Source organism: Anopheles ziemanni, chromosome 2 (assembly GCF_943734765.1).
Source record: "Anopheles ziemanni chromosome 2, idAnoZiCoDA_A2_x.2, whole genome shotgun sequence".
Classification (NCBI taxonomy): domain Eukaryota; kingdom Metazoa; phylum Arthropoda; class Insecta; order Diptera; family Culicidae; genus Anopheles; species Anopheles ziemanni.
In genome coordinates, this window is record NC_080705.1 from 15,743,872 (window position 1) to 15,768,807 (window position 24,936).

Consider the following 24,936-nt stretch of genomic DNA (forward strand, 5'->3'; position numbering starts at 1 on the left):
CTTACCTCGTGTAGGGGTTTCAATAAAACAGCTTGCACAAAACCACTCTCGTTCACATTTTAATGACATAATGCTGGGTTGTTAATTTTTTTATACCTCATCCCGACGGCGCTACCTCGAAGTTGATCAAGTGGATCCAATGGCAAGCGCAGCAAGCGGCGATAAAGTCATCATCGTCCGTAACCGTGTCGCCAGCATTGAATTTCAACCCCCAAGGGGTGAGGAAAACGAGAGGTGCTACCGTAAATGCACTGCGGGACTCATAAAAATGGCTTGTGTTGCATTTTATGCCATGCACACACGTTAGGCTGCAGTTCGTGGTGTGACTTCTTTTGCTGCGTGGCTCGGCTTCCGGTTGTTGTGAGAACCCGAACCCACCGAACCGATGGATGGGTATCAGAAGTCGTAAACAGAAAGTGCCCGTCATCGAGGTCCACCCTGAAGCTTAGCATGCAGATTTTGGCGTTGATATTATAATTATTTTCCCCCTCACCTTCCTCACAAATCGGTGAAGTTCAACCATTCCGAACCTGGCGCAATCAACCAGTGTGGCTTTCATATTTTGTCGATGATTTGCAGTTTTGGTAGCGAATCGTTGGCAAAACAGGCAGAAGCAAGAACGGCCCACCATCGCCATTCATCCACTTTGTCGTAAGGGAAGCGTACGGCCACACTTTGGAGCGCCACTTTGGTGCGGAGGGGGGTTGTAAACAACTGTGGGAAGACGATCCAACAGGTTTCCGATTGACGAATTTGAGCCCGCCGTCGTTATGCTTTTATTTACGTTTTGTTTTGCCTTCCCGGCTTCACGGTTCGCGTCATGCGGGGAGTCAAATTGACATGATTAACCACAGCATTAACCCCCCGTAGATTGGGGTAGAGTCCTTTTACAACGTTCATTCCACGTTCAATTTGGTGAAAATGGGGGGAAATTACTTTAAATAAGTAGCAATTGTGCTATTATAAAGATGAGATGTGTTATTGAGACTAAATCTTGAAAACAAATTATATAAATCTTGCTATGAAGGGGATGAACTTAATATAATAGCTTAAATTCATTCGAATCAGTTCTCAAAGCACAGAAGTAACAAGTACAAGGGATAGCATCCTGTCGTTTTTCGTTAGAAGGGCACACTTCTGTGTAAGCCGTTGTCGAACAAGTTGTTCTTGATAACCTCTCCAACCGACTTGCAGGAAAGTATCGTCGTTTTTATCTTTTATTTTGCCCAGATAAGGAAGGTACGTAGAAAAGAGAAGGGCACGCAAGATGAATATTCAAACATCTTCAATCATCGTCAATTTTCCTTCCACTCAAAATAAAAAAAAACAGTTGCGAGAAAACTACCTTAAGGGCACCCTGAAAAGGGTCAACGATGGAACAATTGAATATTGAACGAGCCGAACAGAGTTTGGGTTTGGGGAAGATTGAACGCCGGCTAGGTGGTCATTTCGTTTCCCCGCTATACACTTTTGCGATGCCCGATGTCAGATGTTGTTTTGGGGGGATGTTTCGGTTTTGTTTTGGTACATGGTCCCCTGGACTTACCTCCAGCTTGGATGCCTCGCACATAATCACCTGGGACACTTTATCGTCTACGTCGGCGATAATGATTTTCGCATTTTTCGCCTTAAGATCTTGCAGGTACTGCGTGTGTAGAAGATAAAATAAGACACATGAATAAGAGGGATTACTCTTTGAAGGCTGTCCGTATATCTCTTAGGCTGAACTTACCCGATTCATTTCACCACCCGTCCGATCACGGGGGAATTTCTTGTTGGAGATCAGCTCGATCGAGTGCTCCTTTAGCAGCGCTTCCATGTAGGAGATGTACTCGGTCGACTTTTGACCGTCCTCGGTGAGGGCGGCCACCCGGTGCCAGTTCAAGCGCGGCAGCAGCTGCGCGTAGACGTACTCGTACTGGCGGTTTTCGCCGATCGTCCGGAAGAAGTAGGGATACGTCTCGCGATCGGACAGCGATGCCCCTTCGGCCGAGTAAGAGATGACGGCCATACGAAAGTGTTTCGAAACTCCTGGAAAACAAAACAAAAATAAGGGATTAGGTTGTTTGGTGTCCAAAGAGCAATCCACCGAGTTCGCCTTTCACTTACCGGCGATCGGTTCAACCGTTTCACTGCAAGCCGGCCCGAGAATGCCAAGCATATTGTTCTGCTGGATGTAGTGACTGATGAAAGACTTCATCACCGTGTCCGCCCGGCATTGGCCGTCGTGCTTGACCACGGTCAGCTGATGGTTCGGTAGAATGGCACTGTTGTTGTTTATTTCTGAAGCAGCCATGATGGCGGCCGGAGCTATCCCAAGATACGACGGTGCCAATCCGGTGAGGGGGAATATCCCTCCGATATAAACCTGCTGCTTCGTTGGCCCTTCCGGTTTCCACTTGGACCAGGAGACCTCGTGAGCCCGCACCCAGTCGCAGGCAATCTGGTTGTAGTAACGTGCGACGCCCTGCTGGACAAAGTCCGTGTTTGTCTCTTCCCGAGCCTCCAGTATCCGGTCCTCGTACTGATCGTACAGATCGATCAGGTCCTGTATCTCCGGATCGTGGAAGTGAACCTTCAGGAACGAGTAGACGGCCGGCTCGGTGAAGTGGAACTGCTTGGCGTAGTACTTGAGCCGCGGCGTCATCTCGTACTTGCAGCCGGTATCGTTGCTCGCGACCATCTCCTCGCACCGTGGCATCGTCACCGGCATGTACGTCGTATTGCGACTGTTAATCACCTCCGACGGTGTCCAGTGGAAGACCAGAAACTTTTTGCCGCCCTTCCGTTCTCCGCCGTACGCGGTCATCAGCTGCCGGATGCCCCGCTTCAGCCGATCCCCAAGCCACAGCACCTTCATCTGGAAATCCATCTCGGTAATGTGCTTAATGAGGAAGCCAGTGTCCTCGTAGTGCGGGGCCAGCACCAGCGCACACTTGCGCCCCTCGGTGCACTGTTCCGGCACGAACATACCGTGCTCGTCGCAGTCCTCGCCGCACTTCCGCTCGGCATACCGTCGGATCGATTCGAGCATCGCCTCGGAGACATCGAACTTTTTGATGAAATCGTAGTACCGGCGATCGTTGACGTCCTCCTGGAAGTACGTGTACGGCAGCACCTTCGGGTAGCCGTCCTCCTTTTTGATCAGATCCTTCGGAATGAACAGCCCGAACCGGCCCGGATTCGCAATGGCGCCCGCCTCCTGTACCCTCGGCGGAATGATGTGATAGTCCGAGAGTAGCCACACCTCGAGATCGATCGTCGGATCGGGCCATATGAAGTCCGGGCTGAAAAGAAGCGTAAAAGGAAAATCCATTAGCGTCATCGCTTTAAAGACACAATCGTAAGGATAAAAATAGGGTCCGTTTCGGACAAAAAGACGTTAAACAACTCCCAAGCAGATAAATTCACACGTAATTTTCCTTTACCAAACAATTATTTACTCAACAGCGGCACGCGCGATGTTGTTGTCCGCGCCAGGCAGAGACAAAGGTGAACCACTCAGATGTGGCGATGTTGTTGTTGTTGATATAAAAACATCTTGGTTCGCAAATCAACCTCCTCCCCCCCACACCCTTCCCCTTCTTCTCCCGTGCGTGCGTGCCAGACAACAAATGTACTTTTTTATTTTGAGGACTATATTTTTGCATCCTTCAAATCCAAGAATCGGACGGAGCGTGTTTAAACAACTCCGGGCCCCAAATCTGGTACCCCCAGCCACGCGTCTGATTCGTGCGTTGTTGCGCAGGAACGAAGTCTAAGATACCCTCTCAAAAATGTTAGTTCAACAGATTCGGAACTACGGCGACGACGGTCGTCTATTGACACAGGTGGGCGGAACGGCGATAGCGGGGCAATCGAGGACATGTTTGTGTGTACGGATCGAACCGAATCCCTCCTCCCGCAGGGTGTCTTGAAGGGTAAACCAATGACATTGTTATTGCTTCAACATCTTGTCCATTGCTTCGGGTGTTGAAACCTTGAAAGTTTAGGATCTCTTTATGGCCCTTGAAAAATCAATTTCAATCCTGTCCTATATGTACACGCCTAAGGCCATCCATCGTCGATGGACTATAGAATTTGAAGCATAGGGTGGGGCAGTGTAAGTAAGACAACTACTCTCAGCGGGAAGAACTTGTTTGCGATTATCTGTCGAGTGAAATATGATCCTGTTTTCCGTTAGAATGTCTTAGCGGATTGAATGAAACAGTCCTCTGTCGTGGTTAAGATCTCAGGTTCAACGACGTAAAAGCTCCGACACGGACGTTTAAAAACGAATATCGCCCATTCATCGACACAAACAACCGCATACCCCATTTCAGTAATACTTTGTTTTAGTCGCCGTATCCGTGACAGCTTGAACGATGTGCCGGCGCGGTTTAAATTGCACCGGAGTCCGGCACTCCGGTGGTGGTTCGGAAACTACTTCCCGAAAGCTGACACGCGAGGGGACGTGATCGGCATTTGTCAATCGCCTCGGGTCTCGGGGCGAGGCCTGTGGGGTGCAGGCTGCTTTTTGGCTGGGTTTCCTGCATCGGATTACTTTTTGGCGATTTCGGCAATGTTGTCCGCGAGAGATTGGGTTGGGTTTGTTACTTGCTGGTGGCCTTTGTTTTGCAAGATAAATAACATTTCAGCACAGCGGAAAGCGGTAGTATTACAGTTCTTAAAAATTGAGTTTCTCAGTTAAAAGATGTTGATCGACAAAAATCTGATGTTTCGTGAAAACCACACGGGAGGAAGGGATTCACAACACGTGCAGGGAGTTGTGACTTTTAATTCTGGAATGAACTTCACTTTATTTCAGTCTCATATGTTTTCTATTCGATACTAGGGATCCAAAAATCAGTCCTTTTTGAAAAAGACCTCGTCAAAAACCAGAGATCGAGCATTGCTCCCTTCAGTTTTCAAGCTCTTCTGGACGGCAGGTGTCTTCCAATCGCTGCCAGGCAGATTATTTGGCACTTTAATGCTGATTAAATTAAGCCCCGCTCATACACGGCCAGCTCGGGCCGTGGTATCACTTAAACTTCTGCTTTAATTAGACACTATCCGATCGAACCGATCGGCTTAATACTTCAGCTCGCGGACAGGTTAATGGAACCTGCTCGGGCAGGTTAAAGCAAGCCGTGGGGTGTATCTGATTATTGTAATTAAACATTAACCATAATTTGGCTCGTTTGCCACTACCGTGCTGCGCTAGAGGCCACGCTTCAAAACCACAACCATTTCGGGTTTGTGAAAACGAGCAGCGACACTAATCTGGCCTCACGCTAAGCCTGGCGATTGGTGTATTCCGTGGCGAGATTCAGCGAATTTCGCACTGCAGATCCGTACGTTAATGGGCTCCGGCGGTTTGTGGAGGATTTATTAACCAGTCTGGTCACTTTGGTCACGCTCCGGTGCGCCAAAGTGAGCGTAGAGCCATGGCGTAAGGCTGGTGTAGAAGAAGCTGAATTATTTATCATCCTTTTTATTTGATCCCGGCAAGTAATTGCTCCGTTAGCTGTGGTATTTTCTTGCGCCGTCAAGACACTCACTCGAGGCGCTGTCCTAATATCGTCAAGTAGTGGATGTTAGGAATATATATCTAGCGATTTTTCGCAATACCTACAGGTTCCACTTCGAGTGCCTTCTTTTTATACAGAATGTATTATTCCATCACTTTTCACTAACCCGTTTCAGGCAACATTTTTAAGCTTATCTCTACGTCGCCACCGGCTGCATTAGGGGTTTGCTGCATTGGAGGGCTGTTTACCTGCACGGGTCTCGCATCCATGTCATTCATCATGTCATTCTCGTCTGGGATTACCTTCCAATTCGCGCGAAGAGGAACACGAATAGGAACTAACCATGCAGTTACCAAACGACAAGGTTTTAATCATTCGACCGGTGTTAGTCAACAGCTCGAAAGTAGGGTAATCATAAAATTCCACTCGAAAAAAAAAAAAACACAACCCATGTCTGAGAATGCGTTCCATTAATCAGCAGCTTGTGGCGGCATTCAAAGTCTACCGCATCGGTCCCAGACTCGGAGGTCAACTCGGAACAGTTTGCCCTCCACTGTTTCGCCGACTGAACCGGACCGCGGGACACACGGAAAAGCGGTTCTGAGGCATCGCGGGAGCAGGCATTGAACATGACCGAGTGCTTCGAATTTTATGACAGGCCGTTTGGCGTCGTCCCATATTGTGAATTTGGCCCCGGAGGTATTGCGTCTTACGATGTCTTCCAACCGACTACCGATTTTACAATCGACGGCCGAGGAGTTGCGTGTGCTCGATTAACGTCTTCGTCCGCGTGTCAGTGACCTGTTTGCACAAACTATAGGGAAACAACGAAAACTACCATATCCCTAAGGAAGGGGACCCGAAGTTTATTGCCGTATCGTTTCTAAAAATATGCCTAATTAACTATTGGGTGAACAAGTAAGTTCATCACATTTCAATAGAATTAAAAAATTGTGCAAAATATTTCGCATAAAAAACAGACGCGTAAATAACGGAATCATCCAAAAAATCATTCACTATCATGGACATTCTATTCGGGAAACCAAAAATTATGAGCCACTTTAATTCAATTTAGCAATTTCAATAGATAATACGGTGGTAGATTATGACCAGGCATAAACGTAATATCCTTTTTATAAATAACGTGCACAAATTTCCATCCATTTGCAACAACTCAGAAAAATAAAATTAAGAAAATTAAGGTTAGTTACATTAAGAAAAACTCATTGAAACTGGTTCGAAAAGTAGTAAATTTGTTTCACATTGAACAAAGCAGCACGATAAAAAAAATCGTTGCTTAATTGTACACCTAATCAAATCACCGATCCGTAAAATACAATTTGAAACGGTTCCAGAAGATAATGGACACATTAATGGAATCAGTTCAAATGTTGCCTCAGTGTTGAACTGTTTGTTGCTAATTGGCCAGCGAGGAAGCGAACGACACCTTCAACACTCACCTTTCGAGACGCTCCAGGGACAGAAACATACGGATGCGCTCCGCTTCCACCATCGGCATGTGTTCGTCGCGGTACTCGACCAGCTTCACGCTGCGATAGCCCAGGACTTCGCGGAGGTAGATCGCGTAGATGCGTGACACGATCTGGTGCGTGTAGCGGCGCGTCACCTGGATCGAGATCGAGTCGTTCTGGTTCGACGACGCAAACCGGGGAGCCAGATTCGCTGCAAGTAGAATAGAAAACAAGGGAGCGAAGGGTGGTAATTAGATGGCTGACGTTAAACGATAAAAAGTGCAAACATACTAGCAGAACGAGCGTCTGACTGAAGGAACGACAAATTTAGCCCCCCGACCTTGGCGTGTTATGTGCATGTCACCACATTATCCCCATTCGCTCTCCATCTTTTAACACTGCGTTTGACGGCGAGATTATTTTGCACCCACCTTTTGGCGAGCACCGGCTGTCCGCGCAAAACAAAACTGCATACAGTGCATCTTTTTTCCGCACTTCATCGCCCCAATCCCTCGATAAACAGGTTTACCATCGGTTTATGTTTATCTTTACATGTTTTTCGGGCATGTGGCGCGGTGCGTTTTGTTTTGCTTCTCGAAGATAAACCGCCCGGGCGGCCTACCGCGGCGACCACCCGACCAACCGGACGACAGTTTGTCCAATTTGTTAGGCTAATCATTAGCCCTCGCGACACAGCGAGATGGCCACCATGGTTTGCATATTTTCGTCACGCAGCGCCGACGATAAAGATGACAATGTTGAGCGTTATACACCGTACACGTAGTCACAAAACGGTAAAGTTCGGCGCAGAAGGGTCGACATGAAGATTGTTTTTTATTCTCTTAATTGTTGTTTCTATTTTTTATGTTTGCAAAACCGTCTATATGAATGGGTTTTGCCTTTCTTATCCGCACAGTTTGCGACGAACATAATATTTAACCTATTTGTTATCATATTGGTGCGTTAACGTTTACGCGACAGACTCTTTCGCGACGTTTTTTGAACGTTTTATTTTAATGGCGAACATACAAAAAACTTTTACGTTATTTTTTACTGTTTTTCTTTGCTGTGCCACATATAAGTACACTTTCCAGAACAATCTTAGAAAAGGTTTTTTCAACCATATAAAAATTGGTTGTGACAAAAACTCAATCGACTTACTAAGCACAGTCACGGCCTTAGCTCAAAACTTCAAGATGTTTTATTATATCGTTGACATACAAAATTATTCTTTGCATGCTTTTTTTTTCAAATTTACACACATTTGAAGCCCTTTAGATGCCATTCGAAAGATTAATTCAACAAAAAACCGGTCTGACCAGAAAAAGTGAAAAGGAAAACACACTCCTTAGCAATAAAAACCGCGAAAAAGGAAAACAAGTATCAAGTACGCCAGAGAAAGAGAGGGGCAAAGCAAAAAAGAACCCGTGTTAACTTTTGAGTTGGTTGGATTTTTGGGGCAGAAACCGTCTCTTTCGTCTGAGAGAAAAAAAAAGATACCCCAAAAAAGATCAGATCATCTTAGAGCACGATTTATGTCACGAAATATCGTCTTTGAGAAAAAAATAATCCCACGACAGTTTTCAATTTGTCGCGAGCGTTGGGAAAACGAAACGCAACCGAAAGGCAACGGAACACAGCATTTCTCTTCGAGCGAGCTTCCTTTTCGGTGGGAAGTGGGCAAGCAAAGCAGGAAAAAACGGAAAGAAAAAGATACATATTTTTCTTCAACAAAACAGATCAAAGCGAAGAAACTCCGGACCATAGTTCTCGCACGGGATTGACCGAGAAGCATCGGATGGTGTCGTTTCCGTAGGACATTTGTTGGACATTTCTGGTGTGAACAAGACTTTAATGGGTTATGGTGAGTAAGACATCGGAAGTAAACCATAACCGTGTTCGATGATCTTAAATCTTACATCTGGACGAAGTATCCGACGAAAGTGTGGTCGAGAAAATGGATCTACTAGACAGATAGAACAAAAACATCAGCATCCAACGATTTCCAAATCCAACTCCGATCGCAAACATGCACAGACGTTACTACGGGCAAATCGCGCCATCAGGCAGTGCGCGTGGTCAGCTTGAAGCAATAAATAAACACCCCTTCGTGTGCAGATCGGCTCGCCATGTGATCACACTCACTCCCAGCCAGGACTTCTCGGGGGACGATCGGTGTAGCCGGACGAACCTCGATCGGACGAACGCCGCGGGAAGAGGCTGTTGAATTACTCAAATTGCTTGATAAGAGCACGGACAGGCGAAAAACAAACCGCAGCGCCGGCGGACACCATTTTTGCGTACCTTGTATTTTCGTTTTTGGGTTTTGTGTTTCAATTCTTTTCCTTCCTCCCGCGAGGCTTCATCAAAAACGACAAGATCCGAATTTTGCAAACACGACAAAAATAGAGTGTGAGATCTCTCTCTCTCCACACACTACGGCGGATCCTCCAAAAGTCGAAGAGGGAAGATAATTTTATCGTGCAATGAACTCCTTTGACTCGTCTTGCCGCCGGTAACACGCGCGACGGGTTGTCCACCGGCGAGCGGGACCGGGATGGGAGGAAAGCTAGCAACATAATAATCATTCGTTCCGCGCCACCTGAGACTCTGTTACCCCTCGGGTTTTCAACACAAAACCGCAACGTCCGCCCGTCCGCCCGTCCGGGCCTACCGCCTACGGCCTGCCAAACGATTAGGCTGTCAACTGAAGCGCTCCCATCCAACCGTGGCGTCTGGGTTTCCAAGTTTTCCTGGGTTTTCATTTTTTAGTTCGCATTCGATTTGGACCCTGCCGGATGATCGCCCGGCGATCGGCGTGCTAATTTCGCACCGCCCGACGATCGAAACATGCCCCCCCCCCCCCGGGGTGAGATTCTCGTCCTCGACTGGCAAAAATACCGGTAAACGGAACAAGGGTGGCCCCGGGGGCGGGGGTCCGTAGAGGCGATGATGGCGGATAAAAGGTTCGTAAAGATCGACCCACTAGAACGTTTCGGCACCCTGAAGGGTCCATAAAAGGAAGGTATCAAAACAACGCAAGAGAAGAAGAAATCTATTCGAGATCGAGGAAGTCAATAATATTATTATTAAATCCCAGAGATCGCACGAATGGTTCCCTTCTTGGTAATTTATTCGAAGCTACATCAAAGCATAACGTGCAACGGAAAAGAGAGCATTCTATTCTTTTCTTTAACACTAGAACTACCGTGATTTATTTTAAATATTAAATAGAAAATTTTATTTTTTTAACATATAAAAATTAACATTCCATTGGATGTGTAAAAGTCATGCATTAACATTTGGTAGAATTGTTTAACATTAAGTAATAAATGTGATTAAAAAAGTTCAATGGACTTGCCCGGTAGTTCTAGTGTTTAAAACGTTTTCTCACGTGCGATCGATATAAAAACCGGAAAAGTGTATTTCTTTTTCTTTTTCCTCTTTAGTTAAAGTGAAGAGTCGAAGGCTAGAGACAACAAGTTCAAGTATACCCCAAACTAAGGTTTTATTTTGAGTGGATATCAGATATTTGATCAGTTTTCGTTCGTCGAAGAAATGATACTTTTTTTTAACCTGCAAAGAAGTTTTTCAGATCTTGTGTAATTTTTTGAAATGTTGATGTACTATTTTTTTTTGGGTTTCATAATTGATTTCTTTAATTGGGTTGCATAATTGCTTTAATTGGTTTGCATAATTGATTTTCTACTTTTATAATATATTTTGCGAAACATTCAAGTTTAAGATGAAAAATGCTCAACTTAGTATTAAGTTAAGAAACAACATACAAATTGAATATGAATCGGGAGCAGAATTTGACTCACATATCCAATCGTTACACAATTTCACTTAATCGCCTAATCTGGCCAATGAGTGTAAATGTTTCAAAACATTGCAGCACATTTATATGATCGATGTGGGGGTCTACCCGGACTCACTCAAAGCCCCACGGTACGTTAATCCAAAATTCTGGCCATGAGTCCCGCACCGGAAGCACCGTCGGAAGCGCCAAATGAGCAGGTGGAATAAATTTAGTGGTAAATTGGCGCGTTTCGTAACACCCCCCTGAGAAACCTGAGCGATGTGAGAACGAACGCCTGGCCCGGCGTAAGATTGCGTAGAGATTCCGCTGGCCAAGGTTCACGGAGTTCCCGGTGCGTTGTATTCCCAAACCGATTTTATGACCATTTTCCTCTCTATTGACCACCGATCGGGCGACCAGCACGGGGTTGAACGGCCGGGGGTTGTGTATCACTAAATTATACCGCACGTATGATGGACGATGGTAATCGAAACCGTGCGCTTCGAGGTGTAACATGCTGTCGGTCCACCAGACCATGGCCGGCGGTTTGGCGGTTTTGGCGCCGAAGCACGCCAAAGGGTTGGCGTCGGAACGGGGGTCGTTTTTCCTGGGGGGATACGAATCGATGCATACGGTTATCTACGGGTAAAACGTGCACCGCCCGAGAACGCATGCAAATGCTCGGGTGAAGTTACGGTAAACGAAGCGCCGGGCGAAATAAAACTGTGCACCGGGTAAGTACCTTCCTAACGGACGATTTTGTCTGGGTGGGTCGCGGGTTAAGTGACCGTGGAAATTGCTATAGAATGACTGTTTGACTCACCACGTCATCGCTATGCTATTTAAAGGAGCAACAATCAAACGCTCCCCCCAGCAACAGACTCCACTCTCACCCGGGTTCCATGTACATCAACATCGTCCCCTAACGGGAGCATCTTTCGGCAAGGGTTTCTTCCCCGTTGGTCGGTCGCGACCGGCGAGGACTTGTTCGAACCGAAATCGGCCACGGTTCATCGAGCGAAAGGGGAAAGAGGAGCCGCGGTCCGCGGCGGAGCAAACACGCAAGAAGGTGGATTAATTTAACACATTTTAGAAAGGAAAGTCTGGCCACCGCCGTTGTTGTTTATCTCGGTTTCGTTTTGTTTTATTTTTGTCACACACTCAACTCAACGGGAAATAATAAACCTCGAAATACGTAATGCCAAAGCAAAACAAAAAAAAACAAATTCGAAAAAGAGTAAGTGGAAAAGGCGAGATAGAATGTGGATCAGCGACACTCGTAGGAAGTGAAATCACATCGCCGAAATACTGTCACCGTGGAATGAAGAGAGGAAAAATGAAAGCCGTCGATGTCTACGTCGCCGTGGCATTTTCGGCGTTGTGGTGAATCCTTTTGAGCGTTGATTTTATCACTCGCATCGTGCACAAACGGACGTCACGGTAGCACCAGGGCGGGTCTGCTTTTCCGACTGCAAATACGTTCGTGAGGTTTTCCAAACGAGATCACGCCAAACGACGCAAATCAAAGTTTAATGAAATTTAACAAAAACCTCATCCCTACAAGAGAGGGGGGGGATTGGGGGGCGACGAGGGGCGGGCGGCCGTCGCCCAATTATTTATGCCGTCTGGCTGTCGGTGGCTGTGATTAACATAATTTTTTTATGATCACAGCTAATTCGGTTCGCCACTTTTTGTACCCATTGCATCTTGCCTATCCTCGAATTGAAGGCCGACCGAAGGAAGGGTAGACTGAAGAGTAGCTTAGACCAACGGAATAATAACAATCAAAAAGAGGCAGAAAATAAAACACTTTTTTGAGTTCAGTGTGATGTTTATGCTAGTGAAATAGTGCGCAGTTTAGTAAGAGATCGAAAAGAAAACAATCAAAGAAATAATGAAACGAAAAATGCGCCACTCACTTTCACCATTTCCGGTGCGCTAAATTATTTTGACATAAAGCATTTAAAAACGCAAACCCAAACGCTTAAATGATGGCGAAAAGAAAGCAACAAGCCCTCGGTTCACAGGTGTTATGATGGCGAAACCTATAGACTTCAAGGTGGTGCACCCCAGTATCGAATTTCTTTTCCCAATTTTTTGTTTATCTTATCTCCCAAGCGTCGACCACGCACGCTTCCCACGGTGAGCAAAATAAAAAAAAACCAGGCCTCTCTAGAGCGGCACCAATGAGTCCCGTAATCGGCGGATCGAATCGATCTTTGAACGGCCACTTTCGCAGCTCGTACGCCGGCGGCGGCGGCGGCACCGCCATTAGCAAATTAGCATTCCGTCGAATGGACAGATTGTCACCGAACAGGGGGGGCAACATCAAGTCGTTGTCGAAAACGGAAACAAACAAACCAGGCGGGCACGAGTCGGGCGGGCGAGAAAAATAAATAAAAATGGCAAAAATCCAAATACCACGACATCGATGGCGTTGGGATATGGCGTTGGAATGGAAGATCCGATACACAGGAAGCACCTGTGCGGGAATCCCGTAAGGAAGAAAGGCACGACAGATCCCAAGTTTTACGACCATACAGACATCCGTGTCAGGAAATATGTGGGATCCATCGGCGCATGTTTGTTGGTACCTTGTGTTGATGTTATGACTCTTCACAAAATTCCCCCAAATGACCTACCGCACGGCAGTGAACGTTGGCGTGGCCATCCATCGCCATTTGGAAGACTCCGTAGGATCACCTCTAGCCCTTACGAACATGTTTCAAACTCCAACCCCTTGACGAGATCATGCCACGAGATTACAGCGACCGAAGGCGTCTTTATCGGCTAACGACATCAGTGTCCGTTCTGTTAACTCGGTTTGTCAAAAAGGGAAAAAGGGAAGAAACAATGGCGACCTCACACATTTACCAACTACCTCCCCAACCGCCTTTGCCATTTTGAGACTTCCACAACGAAAAACCCACCCTCCGCCAAAAGAAAAAAAAAAGACCATTCACAAAAGGGACGCGGCGCTGCGTAAACAAACGAACGCCACGCCGATTCAGCTCCATCCGTCGAATGCCGGTCGAAGAACGCATTAATTGAACGGGCCGCTTCCGCCAAAATGGACACAGCCCGGGGCGGGCCCGAGTCGTAAACTGGCCGAGGAAAAACAAAAAACAAAAACAAAACCATGGCCGGACCAACCGAGGGGAGACAAATTAATTGTTTCCTAATTTGAAACCCAACGTGTTTTTCTCACCCGCTGCGATTTCGTAGGTCCTTAAGTTTCTCTTGTTGGTTTTTATTTGTTTTTTTTCTCTCTCTATTTTTTCGTATTTGTATCTTTGGTCTCATGCTCGTTTCGTATGATAGTCATTTATTCGTACGAGGCAAGAGGGGTGCAAGGAATTCCATTCGGTACATTTGACTGTTTAATTACTGTTTACCACTTCTTGGAGTCTTTTTCTGGCTCGGCCCCTCGAGCATATATTCACACATACATACACACAAACCTTCGAGCTAGGGCGAAGATTTTGTTAAGAGTGCGTTGGAGCTATTTGTGTTTTTGATAGTAGCTGCTAATTCGAAGCGTTAATCTTTCCTATGAAAAGATTTTGTTTATTTGTTTGTCAGCGCGCGTTTACGATGGTTTTATGTCTAGTGTATATTTGTTTTCCCGTTTTGTCTTTTTACTATTTTTTCCATACGCACGATTTATAAAAGACTTGAGGTTTATTTGCGCAGTACAATTTCAACAAGGGATATCTTTAAAATATTTTAGAACACAGGTTTCATGTTTCAGATATAGTATATGAAACTTTTTTCCATGCATTGGTTTTAATTCAAATTCTTCAAACCTTGCCAATTCTACAATTAATTGAAGTAACCCGGGCTAATCTTTCCGCATGGCCTATTCGAAAAACGAACGCGAAGCTAACGAGCCATACCATAACTCATATTTACTCGGTGGAAGTAGCGTGCGCAGTGTAAGTTAGCATAAGTTAGCCATCAGTTACACCAGTTACAATTTGCCTCCCGATTGGGCAATGCTACATAACCCTGCACGGACATCTTTATCACCCGGCACGGATTCGGCAGCCCCCCAAAAAAAAACTCCACACTCTCGGGGCGGGGAAAACCCTCCTTGTGTTCCTGCCAACGGATTCATTACTGTTGGGCCGTAAATCGTAGTTCAATTTATGACCACGCCGTTGCCATACCGCAGCCGAATGACAAATCGCGACCCTTCTCCTTCGCATACGTTATAGGCGAGGCTGTTGGCGCTTGGCTGCGCTCCAAATACTACCCGCCATCTGTCGGTAGCGAACGACGGCTTTTCTCCATTTTCCGTAGAAGAAGTTCATTGCCTCTTTCTCCGCGACCCGGAGAACCACCCGGAGTGTGGAAAACGGAAACGATACGTTTCGTTCCGATTGCTTTGTCAGTGAAAGAAAAAAAAGGAGACATCATCCTGGCGCCTTCATGTGGATGCGCGTGAAACCATTTCCATATCCATTTAAATGTAGCCACATTCGCAAATCTGAAAGATGGCGCGTGGAGAACACTGAAATGTTTTCTCCTGCAATCTGTTTTCTTTCCTAATTCTTGCTTGTAAAGTGCCAACTCTTACCGAAGTGTCGGGGGGTGAAATGAAGGTGCAATAGGTTTACAAACAAAGTAGAACCGATTTTTCACACACATATAGTCACCACGTGCAAAAGCACGCACGTTTTTTTTATTTTACTGTCTACCAAACAAGCAAACTTCATCAAACACTTAATACATTTCACATGGATTCAAAATTAGCTGAGCATTCCTAACCACATGTAATTATTTCAACATGGAAAAATATCACCCGTGGAGCTTATGGGAGACGAGTGCCAACCAACCACATTCCATCCCATTCTACGCACCACCTCTCTTGCAATGCGTGAGGTAATTGAAAAAGAGCGCACCAAAGCAACTCAACATAAATTATTTCATTACCATCGTAAAATATCCGACGCTTCTTATTCTTAGTTCCCGGCAAGTTGGACATGGTTCACTGCCCCGTGGCAAGGAAAGGGTGGGGGGGAAGGGGGAAGGGAGAGTTTTCCGTGGCGCGTGTCCACGAGAGGGCTTATTTTTCTTTATCCGGTCGTTATGGTTCCGTTGGTCTGGTGGTTCGATGTTTGGCCATCGGCGAAAGCGATCAAGTGGAAGAGCCACTCGTAAGTAGCACCGGAAAAGGGCTCGAATGCCCGTTGGAAGCGAACCTGGAGTTTTGTTCTTGTGATGCAACCTTCACATTGGGCCTGAAGGGAAAAATCACAACAACAACAAAAAACCCCACAGGAACGCCGGTTAAAACATCCTTCTTCAATGCCGCCCGAGTGGATGCGCAAAGCATTCGGGAAAGCCAAGAAAGGGATCGAAAAGCAATGACCTTGAACGGGCCGGATCGATCGAGGTGAGTCCGAGAAGAAGGCGGTTTTCCTCAACGCACTCAAGTGGATAAAGTGGAAGTTATGGGCATTAAAAAGCTTTTCCTGGTGGTATTCTAAAACATGTCTTTAAATTTCACCTTCCTTACCATTTTCAATCGATATACATATTTACACAGATCATCGTTTCAAAATGGAAAAACGTACGATGAAAAAAAAACTGGAAAAGCGGGAAAACTGGTAGCCAACACAAAACCGGAAAACCGTTCCAAACCCGCGACGCAATAGACTCGCCAAGAAAGAGGAAAAAAAAGTCTCCCGGCAAAGAACCGTACCTGGAGAGGCTCAGTCTTTAGCTGTTATTATTTTTCTCTTCACTTTTCCGCCCCATCGCCACACACACACACACACATACACACACACGCACCGCACACAGGACAATCGAGTGAAAGTGAAAATGACCGTCTCGGGTCGGGAGCATCAGAAGGCGCTGCGATGAAACGTGAAAGCACTACCGAAGGCATGCGTAACTGATGGTGCGCAGTGGAGCCACCGCAGGCTGCGGAGGAAAACCGGAGAAAAGTGATAAGGAAAATGGGGCAAGGCTGGTGCCACAAATGGGAACCACAGCGAACGAGCGGCCGAGCGAAGGACGAAGCCACCTTGGGGCGTAAAAAAAAAAGAAAAGTGAAAGCTTCCAATTTCCTTCGCTTGCCAGCTTCCAGCTTGGTCGTGAAAATTTTCCTCTCGCCGTTTCTTTGGGAAACTTTTTCCCCGGCCACGAACGCACAGTAGCGCCGCCAACACGTGACAGCTGGTTGGCAAACACGAGGATGCGAAGCGATTTCGGTTTTGCGTCGCCAATTTTTCCTTCAATGCCGGTGGAGTCTGCCTCCGATGTGCGTGTGTCTGTGTGTGCCTGTGCATGTTTCAAGCCAACCAGAAGTTTTTCCGTCACCGGAAAGTACCAAAAAGGATCGCTTAAAAACGTACCCCAAAATATACATCAAATAAACGTGAACTCGGGCGTAAAAGAATAAACAAATTTCGGCGCAACAAAACGGACACTGAAGGCGACCGGTGGAGTATTCGACATTGACCTTTACCCACCCCTTCCGCCTCGGGGGAGGTCAACCGGCATGTAATTTTCGTAACTTTCCTACGTCTTTCGCTCAGTGTTTCTTCTGCCGAAAAAACCAAGACTGCTCGCACGCAGTCGAGGCTGATCGATCGACGCAAGGACGCCAGTTGATACGAAGGTTGCCTTTTTATAGTTCGCCCCGAGCCAACGGCGTAGGTTGGCTGTAGGTTTTCCTTTGATTTTCTTCTGACCCTTTTCGATTTTTTTTTGAAAACAACCTCCACAAGCATGCAGCTGATGTTGCCGTCTTGCCTTCAGCCGTTTGTGTTGTTTCGTCGGAGAATTCCACCAATCCGCATTGTATTATTTGTCGGTTGACAAAAACTTTTCCACCGCTCCGGCCGAGCGTGGATTCCAGCCGTTCTCGGAAAAACAGTAGTGTATACGAATCTCGTTTTATTTCAATATGAAAAATTACTTTTCCCACGGGGTGCCGCTGGTAGGCGCGTGGTTACGCGAGTTGCGCGCCCACCAGCGTCCTATGCAAACATGCTTTTTTATTTAGTTTTATTTGACCATTTTTTGGGAAAATCAAATCGCGGGCTCACGCAACGGGAAACCGCACTCCATCGCGACGGTTTATCAAAACGGATACGAAAGTCAACATATCCCCCCTTTGGATCCGTAGTCTATACCTTGGCGAAAATGAATGTTCTTTTTTCCGGAAAATGGGGTCACCCAATGTAATATGCATATCACACACACACTCGCTCCGTCGGCGGCGGTTTATCGTCGAGATGGTCGTCGTGACGAAATGAGAAATAACTTTGCCGTGCGTGCGGCGTGAGGACCGTTTTTTTTTGTTCCCGCTCCTTATCAGAAAGCCAGAATCACATCTTGCCCGGAGTGTCGGCGTGCCGTTGGTTGAAAGGTTGCAACCCCCCATTTTCCGCCCGCTTACAAAGGTTGCTTGCGGCGAGTGCTTTCTTTTATCGCATTTTAGCCCAACAGCCTCCTCCGGCGTTATGGATCTTTTTTTATATATTTTTGGGATCGTTATTTCCTCTTCATGCTCTACCCCACCTTCGTGCAGAAAAGGGGGGCTTTTCCGCGAAGCCCCGAGACGGTGGAAAGCATAGAATCGGATACGAGTAAATATTGGCATTCTTCCGTCGAATGTTACGGGTATCAATCTAAACCAGCTTCAAATTAGCTGCCCCATTTATCGTTGTGCTGTCGATAACGCACGAAAGATTTATATTCAAAAAGGAAATGCCACATCCGAAGTGGGACTTATTTGAAAAGCTAAGCTTCCTCCCATTTCTCAAACACCTTCATTGAAAGGCTACGGACAAGCATCGATGAAAATACGTTTACCAAAGATATGAAGTGACACATTTACTCAATTTCTATCCAGTTCATGGCGCTTTTGAACTGCAGCTTATATCGCATCCAGTTCAGCATTTATTGTTTAATTTGCTCCACCCTGGCACCGGAAAGATCGAGTGGCAAGTGATTCGCTTTCCGATCGAGACACCGTCTGGCCGTCGTTACGATGGGCAAATTGCTCGCAAAAGATAAATTACAATCAGATCGTATCGTTAATCCGTTTCCATTACACAAACGTACCTAAAGAAAATCAAACACAATGCTGAAGAAAGAAGTACATCCGGAGATGTTTTATTGCTGCTCATCACCTTCATGTTATCACTTTGCTACAATCACCAAACTCGTTACTCATTGGGGCCGGTTTTGGCGTGAAATCTTCTTCGAGTGATTGCTCTCTGCGCCGGAGATGTTTCATTTGATTTTTGCCGTTTAAATTTCCTTTCTTTCCCCGGTCGGAATTTATTTGCATCGTTAGCGTGTCGCGATTGATTAATCGCAAAAATCGCGCGTTTTCCATTCTCGGACTCGATCGCCAAGCGGATGAAACTTGTTCCCGATCAGGTCGGTTCCCGTAAACGATGAGCGAAAACGGTCAGACTTCACGATCGACTAACGAGGTGTCGATTGACGATGGTGATTCCATTGGCCAACAGGACTTAGCATGCTTCGTGCCTTCCAGCATGAGCATCTTCGTTGACACATTCACCGATGGAGCTGTCAAAATATACTCGCAAGATGCGGCAGTATCGTTAACCGGTTGAACGATTTCGAACGCATCAGATGGATAATGGAAATGTTAACCTCGACAGGGCAAAAAAAACGGTGGAGGTGTGGCCGATTGATGATACTTTCCCCTCTCCAAAAAAAAACACCCGACACTTTTTTCGGACTCTGCCTCGATCGGGAAACGATATAGCGGCTCATAAAAAAGCCATTTTTCACGCGCAAAACTTCAGCGCTATACGAACGGGCTTCAGGTCAAAAGCAAAACAGCCGACAAGGCCGAGGCGTCATCTTGCCTGTCAACTGTCACACACTCTGGTGCCTCCGACACCGGCAACTGTTGATTGATGGCCGCTCTAGCAGCGCGAGACGCGGCGTTAGACACGATGTCGGCAAACATTTGGCCAAACGAGGAACCATTCCGGCCCCGGCCGGGAATCAGTTAGCTGCGCATGTTTATGGACTACATCGTGTCAAACACTGATAGCTACGGGCGAGGAGATGTTTGCACGTGTGTGGCTTGAAAGCAACAGACAGACTGCGAGATAAATTATATTTCCGACGGCGTGATACTTCACTCCAGCCGATCCGTTGGGAGGGGTCCTTACAAAGGTTTCGTTTTGTTCAAATTATAGGCACTTAGGTACTGCCAAGAAAGGTAATAAAAATCAAGGACATTAGAGTCGCTAGATCGGGCAGAGGCAACCGGGATTCAAGCGTTCAATAAAATAAGAAAACTAATCGAGTGAAACCCGGCGCCAACTGGAATTGGAACCAACGCCCACGCGCATCGTCGGTCACGTCCTATCGATGAACGCACGATCCGCGTTGGTGAGAAAATTGACATTAAATTGTGCCACCATAAATCATCGAGTGTCGTTGTTATGAACCGGTGAACTGGCGGCGACATCAATCGGATTTACTCCGAACGCTGGCAGGCTCCTCCGAAAAGGTCCTTATCGGTGCCGTTTTTCCGTCACCCGGTGGGTGGTGTGTGTGGGTGGCACGCCATTGAGCGTCTACTATTTATTGGCATTCGATAGTGGCAAAGTAAAACGACACTTTCCTATTATTTCTCGTTATATGATTGTCGTTTTTATCCCGTGGACGTGTATGCAATTTGCTTGCGTTTTATGTTTTCCACGCGAAAGTGTTTATGTTACATCGTTTTACTCCTTCATCGGTTTATTATTCCGGGTGCAATAAATTTTCAATTACATAGTTCATTTTGTTGCGAGCATAAACTTTCGACATTTCGACTTGGCATTCTACTTGACGAATCTTGCGAAATTCGGCAAAATTGGGTCTTTGATTTTGCTATAATTTTCTATAATTTAACCTACTTTTTAAAATATATTTCAATACAGTTTCATTTATTTCGAGCGACAACAAGTTTCATTTTGATTTAGTATAGCTAAAATCAACAAATTTAAAGACATAAAACTTTAAAAAATAATTATAAAAAATACTAATATGCCTCCCTGTGGTTGGAAAATGCAAACCACCCACAACAAAACTCCCGAAACCCTAATAATAACCGATGGACCATCTTTCCCCTTTTACCAATGACGCCAATGGTCCGGAAACGATACAAAGGGGTGCATCTGTTTGGTAAGCAAACAGTTTATCTAGCACGTGCAGTCCCAAGTGCCAACAAAGAAAAACAATTGCACTCCGAGGATGCCAGGACGGCAACAGTTCGTGCAACAGGTCCGTATGCGGTGCTATCGGAAACTCTCCGGGACGGTGGAAAATACGGCCCGTCAGTGTCGGTTTGAAATACGATCGCTCGACCGATGCCAAATGGTAAGTTCCGTGTGCTACGAGGATGACGCGAGGCACAACATTGTCGCCCAACGAGGGAGACAATGAGTGTGGCATGCGAAAGACATTCTACGAAAAAGCAACGCCGGAATGGCGGAATATAAAACCGTTCCCCCCAACCAAATGGAATTCACTTAAATCGAACGGAAACGTAACAGCTTCCAATTTAAATCCTTCATCACCGCGTCATAAAGCGGGCCCAACGAAAATTGGCAACAAATACTGGGACGCGCAAACGGACCAGTTGACCGTGAGCTATATTGTTTTTCCAAATACCGCACCAATGATCCGCTTCGATCGCCCATCGCCGTTTGCCGTTGGCAAAAATAGAAGCGTTGGCCTCGCGATCACTCATGCGAATAATTATTGATGAAAACTCGAACGCCCCCGCGCGTTCTGGACCGATCTTTCGTGCCGTCTTCAAACCGTTGGCGGGATTTTTCCCCAACTCGAAAATTTATTACCTCCCTCTAGACGCATTTCTGCGCGCGAAACGATGAAAGAGTGTAAATAAAACGGAAGCCTGGACGGAAGGGTGGTCAAACCCGGCGGGAGGGGTTGGATTTGCGTGCTGCGTCCGAGAAGGAAATGAGAATGGCTTCGAGCGTGTTTACTTCCGTGCAACAAAGTTGCGCCAAACTTGGCCCACCCGTTTGCCCAAGGGAAACCCCCTATACCCTGGGCAGGATGGGATCGAAAACGATGGCCAGCGGGTCTTCCTACCTTTCCTACCAAACCGCTGATACCACACCAGACAACGCTTTTACCCTTTACGACGCACGACCCACTTTCCGACCGGCAGCAGGCCATTCGCAACATTCCTCGCCACCTTATTTGGTCTTTGTTTTTGTGTTTCCAAATTTTGCCCCAGGTTGGGAAAGGTTTTGCGCCTCAAGTTTGGTCTCCGAAACGAACCCCCACCCCCGGTCCAAGTGTTTCTGCTCGTGAATGAATTTCGTGAGCGTCCGGGCACTTTGGCATTCATGCTTCCTCCCGCGGCAACTGATAAATTTATCCAATTAATGTCAACAAATATTATTGCCCCGCGTTCGGTACGATTTCCTCCAAGCCCGAGGAAATGTTTGGAGAAATGTTGTAATCTATCAGCGCTCATTACCATCTATCTTTCGAGCCGGCACTAATTAACCCAAAGTTGCCTTCTTGCCACGGTGTCTCGTGGTGATGATGCTAATTTCAGCCCCTCCAATCTGCGTTTTGCCGCCCCATTAGCATATTTCCCTCCCACGCTCGCATCGGCCTCTCGGAGGCAAAATGATTTCAATCGACGGCCAAATTTGATCCATCCTCCTGCGTACTGCGCGGTGGTGTTGTTTACTGGTTGGTGGCTTCCTGCAATCGCTCGATCATTATCATCGTCATCATCATCATCATTATCAGCCCGCAGCATCATCCGGGCGGCACGTCGAACGTGAATTTATATGCATACGAAATAGGAGTTCCAATCGATTCGAAGAAAGGACGCCCAGATAGGCCAAACCGGAGCGCTGACTGAAGCGCCATTCAGGACACCGAAGAGGGACGGTGAGGAATATCTATTTTCAAAAATAGACCTCCTTCCTGCTCCGCCTCAGCCGCTTGGAGTTTTCCGAGTGGGGCCGAAGAAAAGAGAGAGAGAGAGGTGCCGATTACAAAATCATTCACAGTTGGCTTCTGGTTCCCCGTTTGGTGAAGGAAAGAGGGGCAGGGTGGAGGAATAGCTGGGGGTCCACGCTAGCCCAGGTGAGACAGGTGATGCTTTTGGGAGGCCGATGAATTATGCAAACGGTGTCAATGACATTTTTGCGTTTGCATAAATATGTTTTGGCTTTAGCGTTCGCTCTCCTCGAACGCCGACTTTTCTACGCAGCCGCTCGTTGCCTCGCGGTGAGCCGGGCTTCCCGGCCATTCAATAAATTATCGGGCAACGTATGCGATAGTATGCGTGTTTTGATGTCGCTTCTCTGTCGTTTATCCCAAATTAATCCCCCCCCCTTAGCGTCCGCAAAGTAGGCTGCGAAAAGCTAGCGCATTCGAGCGAAGTTGGCAGAGAGAATTCCATTCGAATCCATTCCCGGCCCGGATTAGCGTATCCGGATCGTGGTATCCGCCGTCTGGGCATTCCACTAATCGTACCTTACGACCCCGCACCATCAGGGAAAGGTCATAGTATCGTTCGCGGTTCTAGCAACGGCAGAAAACTTACCTTCGACGGGCATGCATTCGTACTCGAACTGTTCCGTCGATCGGAAGCCGGATTTCAGATGCTGGTAGGTGGAACCGGGGGCGATGCAGAGGAACAGGAGCACCAGCACACCGACAGCCCCCATCAGTGTCGGTGTCATCTTTGGAGGAAATATTCTAAGATGCTTCATCAGCGCCTTCATCTTCGTTCGCCTCAGTTGACCGCTGGAAAGGAAGCAACAAGAAAGCAAAAAGAGATTAGTATAGATCAAGCGAAAGTTTCCCATCGGATAAATAATCCTCCGCGACGATGTGACGCGACCACTCAGTTCGTGGAAATCGGAGAGCACTCTTGGATTAGGGGTTGCAAAACCCAAAAAGCATAAACGGAGCTCTTGTTTAATAGAACCATCAAAGTAGACTACGGGGATAGCAATCATCGAATCGAAAAGTCCCACGACGAAGTCGAAGTTGGCGAGAAAGTTGCGTAAGTTGAAATTGGTCTTGTGATTGGTGATTGATCTTTTTTTTTTCGCACCGACCATTACGACTTCCATCTATTTTGATGCCGTTTTTCCCGTGTGCCTGGATTTAAAAAAAAAAAACCCTGGTACGTAATTGTAAAAAGATTTTCATCACGCTGAATGGTGAAGAGAGGAAAAGCAACGGGGACGTTATCGTTTTCGAGTGCTACTCGATCGATCGGACCCGATATCGCTCGGCCGTTTGTATGGTTTTAATGGTACGCTTCTTTTAGGGGTGGCGGACAAACGCAAACCCCCCTTGGGGTCGATGTTTTGATTGGGTGATATTTAAAAAGCTAAAGAAAGGGGTAGAATTGAAGCCGGCTTGGTAGCTGGCCTAAATATCGATATGGTGCGGTGTAGAAAGTCGAGGTTGCCGCAGGAGGACACCACTTACTACCGAAAACCATCGGTTTGATTTACATTTGTGAATTTTCCCCTGGGGCTGGATTTCTAAAGTGGAACATAAAATGCGTAATAAAACTATTTAAGATGGAGCTAGCCTAGGAGAAATGCGCAGTAAAAGTATTAATATGTATCCAATCGAAAAACTTTTACCCCTCATTACGGAGTGTTCAACAATAAACTGTGGAATGTTCATTGGAAAAACCCAACCCACTTGATATGGGCCGCATCGTAAAGCATCGATTTCCTTAAATCACGTGCCCCCGCAAAGGCATTGACGTAGTTTCCTACCGCTTCCGGCATGTGATTAGGCTCGCTCTTTTACCACCCACCCTAACAAACGCTCCGTATGCAAATGCGTCAGATTCGGTCTCGATCGAAGAGAAAGCCGTGTTCCGCGCAGTGCTTTGTTCTGCAGCTCAATCTCGTCCATCTCACCCGATAAGGCTGTGGTTTTTCCTGGCTCCCACTTTTCTGGAGCACCCGCACCATGTGGTATTCCATGGACGCGACTTTCAAACAACCGACCGTTCTAACCATCCCAACCGTTTGCTTCCCTGTTGCTGGTTCGCTCACTCGCACCAACGATTTCTTGTGTTTCTTTGCCAGCCAACCCTTGTCACATGCCCTCGACAGTGGGCGGCACGACAATG

General features: G+C 46.7%; 1 protein-coding gene across 1 annotated transcript in view; it reads right to left on the minus strand.

Moving 5' to 3' along the window:
• Positions 1 to 24,716, minus strand: part of LOC131293033 (uncharacterized) — a 29,458-nt gene extending 4,742 nt beyond the window's left edge. The window contains exons 1-6 of the mRNA XM_058321112.1: positions 24,616 to 24,716; positions 23,377 to 23,579; positions 6,971 to 7,193; positions 2,110 to 3,287; positions 1,733 to 2,031; positions 1,547 to 1,645 (exon numbers count right to left, since the gene is read on the minus strand). Of these exons, the coding sequence (XP_058177095.1) occupies positions 1,547 to 1,645; positions 1,733 to 2,031; positions 2,110 to 3,287; positions 6,971 to 7,193; positions 23,377 to 23,579; positions 24,616 to 24,716 (2,103 nt within the window). The remainder of the gene's footprint in view (positions 1 to 1,546; positions 1,646 to 1,732; positions 2,032 to 2,109; positions 3,288 to 6,970; positions 7,194 to 23,376; positions 23,580 to 24,615) is intronic.
• Positions 24,717 to 24,936: the final 220 nt, after the last annotated feature.